This window comes from Aquarana catesbeiana, linkage group LG03, assembly GCF_042186555.1.
Source record: "Aquarana catesbeiana isolate 2022-GZ linkage group LG03, ASM4218655v1, whole genome shotgun sequence".
Classification (NCBI taxonomy): Eukaryota; Metazoa; Chordata; class Amphibia; order Anura; family Ranidae; genus Aquarana; species Aquarana catesbeiana.
The window spans coordinates 700,160,915-700,168,321 of record NC_133326.1 but is presented as its reverse complement, the minus strand read 5'-3'; the positions used below and the strand labels follow the sequence as shown (position 1 = coordinate 700,168,321).

The following is a 7,407-nucleotide window of genomic DNA, read 5'->3' as shown; positions in this document are numbered from 1 at the left end:
GGTTCACAGGTATGAAATGTCAATCCAGGCGTACCAAGTTGGCGTGAATTTAGAGTATTTTTCTTGAATACTTGCCGTGAGGTCTTCCATACACATACATGTGATTCAACTCTGTCACCTATTCTCTAATATTGGGCACTGTTGAGGAATTCCATTGCCTGGGTATTATACACCTAGCAAACCATTTCTGGCCATCTGTGGTGAACCCAGGAGCACTGATAATAGAGCAAATAAAGGCATTATAGGGAAGTCGGTACCCGTGATTTGGGCGCTTAGCTGCAATACTGCTTCCCAGAGCAACAATAGGCAGGACCATTACAAGTATAACATGGTGCCCGTGTCATTACTACAGGGCCAACAATGTTCGGGGTAATGTAGCAGCATTTTATGCAACTTGTCAGGGCATATACCACCTGTCCAATATTTTATACTTGGTTTCCTGGGCCTGGGACTATGTACAGTTTTACTTGCACATGATATTCACTGAAACAATTTAAATGTGTACAATATCAAACTATTCATATCAAAAGTCAGATGTGTCAAATACAAGTCCCGCTGGCCAAATCAAGCCCTCCAGGCCATTTCATGTGGCCCTCGCACCCAGGGGAAGGGTGGAAGTGAAATGTGAACAGCCTGTGAAAGAGAGCGGATTCCTACACTCTGTACGTAGCACACCTCTGAACTCTGCACTCTGTACATAGCGCACCTCTCAACTCTGCACTCTGTACGTGGTACACCTCTGAACTCTGCACATAGCGCACCTCTCAACTCTGCACTCTGTACGTAGTACACCTCTGAACTCTGCACGTAGCACACCTCTGAACTCTGCACTCTGTACATAGCGCACCTCTCAACTCTGCACACTGTACGTAGTACACCTCTGAACTCTGCACTCTGTACGTAGCGCACCTCTCAAATCTGCACTCTGTACGTAGTACACCTCTCAATTCTGCACTCTGTACGTAGCGCACCTCTGAACTCTGTAAGTAGCGCACCTCTGAACTCTGCACTCTGTACGTAGCACACCTCTGAACTCTGCACTCTGTATGTAGCACACCTCTGAACTCTGCCTGTAGTGCACCTCTGAACTCTGCACGTAGTGGACCTCTCAACTCTGCACTCTGTACATAGCGCACCTCTGAACTCTGCACGTAGCACACCTCTGACCTCTGCACCTCTCAACTCTGCACTCTGTATGTAGCGCACCTTTCAACTCTGCACTCTGTACGTAGCGCACCCCTCAACTCTGTACGTAGCGCACCTCTGAACTCTGCACGTAGTGCACCTCTGAACTCTGCACGTAGCGCACCTTTGAACTCTGCACGTAGCGCACCTCTCAACTCTGCATGTAGCGGACCTCTCAACTTTGCACTCTGTACGTAGCACACCTCTGAACTCTGCACATAGCGCACCTCTGAACTCTGCATGTAGCGCACCTCTCAACTCTGTACGTAGCGCACCTCTCAACTCTGCACTCTGTATGTAGCGCATCTCTCAACTCTGCACTCTGTACGTAGCGCACCTCTCAACTCTGCACTCTGTACGTATCGCACCCCTGAACTCTGGATTCTGTACGTAGTACACCTCTGAACTCTACATGTAGCACACCTCTGAACTCTGCACGTAACACAACTCTGAACTCTGTACGTAGCGCACCTCTGAACTCTGCACTCTGTACATAGCGCACCTCTGAACTCTGCACTCTGTACATAGCGCACCCCCAAACTCTGCATGTAGTTCATCCCTGAACTGCACATAATGCACTCCTTGTATTTATTGCCCCTTTAAGATTCTCCCACTGCAATCAGGCCACATCCACTGTTCGATGTGGTTCGGTGGGGGCGTGGTTGAGTACCTGGGCCTATTCTCTACAAAAAAAAAAAAAGCCCTGCATAAATAGTGCTAAAGACACAACTAGCCCTTTGAGGACAATTATATGATCGTTAGTATATCCCTATAGCGCTTTCAACAGCCGATTCTGACTTTCCAGACGACAAAACCTAAAGGTGCAGGTTAGAAAATTTTTATTGTAAGTGAACACAACGACCGATTAATTAGTACAGTTTTTGTCTAAAAAAAATTGTAAGAGCAAGAATACGAATGCTTGTTTTGTAAAGAATAAATTACAAAACAATTGAACACATTACATCACTTCCCAAGTTGTATTCTGTCATACGAGAATTTTCATAAGTTGAGCAACCTCTTCATTCAAAAACCTCTTCAAAAAATTGTAAGAGCAAGAATACGAATGCTTGTTTTGTAAAGAATAAATTACAAAACAATTGAACACATTACATCACTTCCCAAGTTGTATTCTGTCATACGAGAATTTTCATAAGTTGAGCAACCTCTTCATTTTCGGTAAGAGACTAGCATGCACAAAAATAAAAAAATAATCTCATTGTGTGTACCAGGCTTTACTCACAACCCCTCACCGCCAACTACAAATTGCTTAAAAAGGACATTTAAAAAGGTTTACTAATGTCTGACTTTCAAGAGGCAGGTATAAATGAGGTTGGGTTCACTAAAACCTAAGTGATTGCGCACCAGCCCAATCGAGGAGCCCGCTTATATAGGATTTTGTGCTCGTGGTCAGGGAATGTTAGGAAAAATTTCAAACATATATTCACATGCTGCATTCTTTACAAAGATGGGATGGCCGACAGACAGACTTACTTTACTAATTTTGTGTTGTAGGCTCCTAACCTGTATTTAATAATTCCACTACAGACAACATAATGGCAGTCACCAACACCACTCAAGTTAGCTTTTTCCAATTTTCTGGACTGACCAAAGATGGAAGGCTTGTCCCGTTCCTTTTCATATTCTTCACACTTGTATATGCTGTGACTCTCGTTGGCAATACCGGCATGATTACTCTGGTTCAACTCACCTCCAGCTTCCATACCCCAATGTACTATTTCTTGAGTTACCTGTCTGCAGTTGACCTGTGCTACTCCTCCGTGATAATGCCCAAGATGCTGTGTGACCTGTGGTCTGATAGAAAGCCCATCTCATACAAAGGCTGTGCTGTTCAACTATTTTTCTTCGCTGGCCTGGCAGTCACAGAGGCTCTTCTGCTCTCAGGGATGTCGTACGACCGATACGCTGCTATCTGCCACCCTCTCCACTATAACTCAATAATGACCAGGAAGAAATGTTGGGGTTTGGTCATCCTGGCTACATGTATTGGCTTCTTGCAGTCCTCAGTGCAGACCAGCTGTGTGTTCAGTCTCCACTACTGTGGATCAAACGTTATAGACCACTTTTACTGTGACATCCCTCCACTTCTTAAATTGTCCTGCTCTAGAACTTTTCCATGTGACACTGTAACAGTCTTCTTCACATGTTCTTGTGGTATAGGCTCCATGGTGACAGTTCTATCCTCATACTCTCTCATAGTGGCTTCTATCTTACGGATGAATTCGGCTGAAGGTAGGCAGAAGGCCTTCAGTACTTGCTCTTCACATATCACGTGTATTTCCATCTTCTACGGAACTGTATTTTTTATCTACTTGCGTCCTCCTACTGCTGCGTTTGACAAAAGAGATAAGGTGGCCTCTGTTTTCTACTCTGTGATGATACCCATGCTGAATCCACTTATATACAGCTTGAGGAACCAGGAGGTGAGAAAGGTTCTAAGGAAGGCAATACACAAATCTCACCAATAACGATCCATCAGAATTCAAACAAGTGCGGTTAGATCTATCTCTTATTGTTGGCTGTCCAGTTGACCAGAACAGAGAGATCCAACTACCCATAGCGCTACTTCATCATTATGTGTCCCCCTATCCATTACATCTCAAAAATGACCAGGAAAATTTCTTGGGGGTTTGGTTCTCCACGCTTCTTCTTTGGACTACTTGTAGATCTCAGCAAAGATTAGTAGTGTATTGAAGTCTCCATTACTGTGAAAGGAACATTTTATCCAGCTCTTCCTGGTACTTCTTTCGTTGACCAGAACAGAGAGGACCAACACTTTACCTCATTATTATGTGCCCCCCTATTTATTACGTCTCAATTATGACCAAGAAAAATTGTTGGGGGTTTAATTCTCCACATTTCTTCCTTGGACTTCTTGTAGATTCTAGTGAAGATCAGTAGTGTATTCAGTCTCCATTACTGTAAATCAATGGTCCCCTAACTGCGGTCCACGGGCTGAATGTGGCCCTTTGCTTGCCTTCATCTGACCCTTGGCGCACTATTCCTCCCACTGACACCAACAATGGAGTACTATTCCTTCTACTGACATAAGATATGGGGAACTAATTTTCCCACTGACACCCATTATGGAACACTATTCCTCTCACTGACACCAATGATGATTTTTTTTTTACTCCCAATGACCACTAAGCCTAAGACATTGTCAGGGAGTTTTCTACTCCCAATAGCCACAGTCCGCCCCCTAAAGCTTGAAGGGCAGCAAACTGGCCATTTGTTTCAAAAGTTTGGAGACCCCTGCTGTAAATGGAACATATTATCCTGCTCTTCCTGGTGCCTATCCTGTTAAACAGAGAGCTCCAATTGACCAGATCAGCAGATCTACATGCCAATATTCACTCTCCTCTTGTATATCCAAATTTTCCAAAAGTTCTAATAATGAATGATAAGCAAGTTCTTTTGCACTGTCTTCAAGTCCGAGAGAACCCAGCTGATTTGCTGAGAAGCACTGGTTCAATTTACCACGCCACCGACTAAGTGTGGCCTACAAAAATATGGCAGCACAATTTTTATCTTCCCCAAAGCTGAAGCTGTTTGTCCCTGTTAACTTGGCACCCTGACGCTTCTTTTATTTGGACTCCACCAAGATGGCACTATTATGCACTTTATATTTGGTCTCCACCAATGTGGCGGCACTGGTTTGATCTCCTCCAAAATGGCGCCCGGAGTCTATTTGTTCTGAAGTCTGTAAGTCTTAAGCAGGCTAGAGAAAGGGGCAGGAATTCCCCAAAATGTTGTGTCCAGAGGGAGGCTTTTTGCCCCTGTTAACATGACGCTCTGAAGCTTCCTTTATGTGGTCTCCACCAAGATGGCACTGCTATGCACGTCACATTTGGTCTCCATCAGTATGGCGGTGCTGGTGTGATCTCCTCCAAAATGGTGCCTGGATCCTATTTGTTCTGAAGTCTGTAAGTTTTAGGCAGGCTAGAGAAAAGGGGCAGAAACACCCCAAATTATGTTTCCATGCCTTTTCTGACATCTTCCCGCCATTCTGGTGCCCTGCTTCCACCCTGACGATTTTCATGTGGTCCAGAGTGGCCATTCTGGTTCCTGGCAAGAGGCTCTCTGCATGAGGAAGTGCTTGGGCTGGGGAAAGGCTGCCATCTAATGGAATTGCAGCACATGCTGGTTTTTGGATCACACACTGTGAGTGCATATTATCTTTGTTCTTAAGAGAGCTATAAACGAATACCACTTAGTGGCGCTGTTTCTCTTTCCCTGTCTTTTACATACATTTGAGTCTGCAAGTGGGAGTCACCCCAATCCTGCTACCCCTGATCCCTGCTGCCTCCTCTCACATCCAGACACTCTACCTCTGATCCCTACTTCCTCCTCTCACATCCAGACACCCTAACTCAGATCCCTACTGCCTCCTCTAACATCCAGAGACTCTACTCCTGATCCCTGCTGCCTCCTCTCACACCCAGACACTCTACCTCTGATCCCTGCTGCCTCCTCTCACATCCAGACACTCTACCCCTGATGCCTACTGCCTCCTCTCACATCTGCCACCATTGAGCCTGATCACTGCACCCACAATAGAGGTGGATCTATCAGCTCTGGCAGGACTGTGTGATCTACCTGCTAGCTGATACATCACAAAGACGGCAGATAGATCACACAGCCCTACCAGAGCTAATAGATCTACTCTAATGTGAGTGCAGTGACCAGGACCAATGCTGCAGGACCGGGGTGAACATTACAAAGCACACTGCTCCGAGTACCTCCCATCTGCAGGCTCTGGCTGGACCACAGCTTGCTTTGTATTGTTCATCCCTGAGCAATGAGTAGAGTGAGAGACAAGTGTGGTCAACCATACCTAATTAAATATAGTGCATCCGGAAAGTATTCACAGCACTTCACTTTTTCCACATTTTGTTATGTTGCAGCCTTATTCCAAAATGTATTAAATTCTTTATTTTCCTCCAATTTTCCAAACAATATCCCATAATGACAATGTGAAAAAAGTTTGTTTGCAATCTTTGCAAATTTAATAAAAATAAAAAAATTTAAAAAATCCCATGTACATAAGTATTCACAGCCTTTGCTCAGTACTTTGGTGAAGCACCTTTGGCACCAATTACAGCCTCAAGTCTTTTTGAGTATGATGCTACAAGCTTGGCACACCTATTTTTGGACAGTTTCTCTCATTCTTCTTTGCAGGACCTCTCAAGCTCCATCAGGTTGGATGGGGAGCGTCCGTGCACAGCCATTTTCAGATCTCTCCAGAGATGTTCAGTCAGGTTCAAGGCTGGGCCACTCAAGGACATTCACAGAGTTGTCCCGTAGCCACTCCTTTGTTATCTTGGCTGTGTGCTTAGGGTCGTTGTTCTGTTGGAAGATGAACCTTCGCCCCAGTCTGAGGTCCAGAGCGCTCTGGAGCAGGTTTCCATTCAAGGATGTCTCTGTACATTGCTGCACTCATCTTTCTCTCGATCCTGACTAGTCTCCCAGGTCCTGCCTCTAAAAAACATCCCCACAGCATGATGCTGCCATCACCATGCTTCACTGTAGAGATGGTATTGGCCAGGTGATGAGCACTGCTTGGTTTCCTCCCGACATGATGCTTGCTATTCAGGCCAAATAGTTCAATCTTTGTTTCATCAGACCAGAGAATTTTGTTTCTCATGGTTTGAGAGTCCTTCAGGTGACTTTTGGCAAACTCCAGGAGAGCTGTCATGTGCGTTTTACTGAGAGTTGGCTTCCATCTGGCCACTCTACCATACAGGCGTGTAGAGTGCTGCAGAGATGGTTGTTCTTCTGGAAGGTTCTCCTCTTTCCATAGAGAAACACTGGAGCTCTGTTAAAATGACCACTGGGTTCTTGGTCCCCTCCCTGACTAAGGCCCTTCTTCCCCCGATTGCTTAGTTTGGCTGGGCAGTCCACTCTATGGTGGTTCCAAACTTCTCCCCTTTATGGATGATGGAAGCCACAGTGCTCATTGGGACCTTCAGTTCTGCCGAAATTCTTCTGTACCCTTCCCTAGATCTGTGCCTCCAAACAATCCTGTCTTGGGGGTCTAGAGACAATTCCTTGGACTTCATGGCTTGGTTTGTGCTCTGACATGCACTGTTAACTGTGGGACCTTTATATAGACAGGTGTGTGCCTTTCCAAATCATGTCCAATCAACTGAATTTACCACAGGTGGACTCCAATCAAGTTGTAGAAACAGCTCAAGGATGATC

The 7,407-nt window shown here is 45.2% G+C and overlaps 1 protein-coding gene across 1 annotated transcript; it reads left to right on the top strand.

Moving 5' to 3' along the window:
• The first annotated feature begins 2,738 nt into the window (after positions 1-2,738).
• LOC141134870 (olfactory receptor 8A1-like) lies at positions 2,739-3,671 on the top strand. Its single transcript, XM_073624302.1, has one exon. It carries the CDS (start codon positions 2,739-2,741, stop codon positions 3,669-3,671), a length of 933 nt encoding a protein of 310 aa, XP_073480403.1.
• Positions 3,672-7,407: the final 3,736 nt, after the last annotated feature.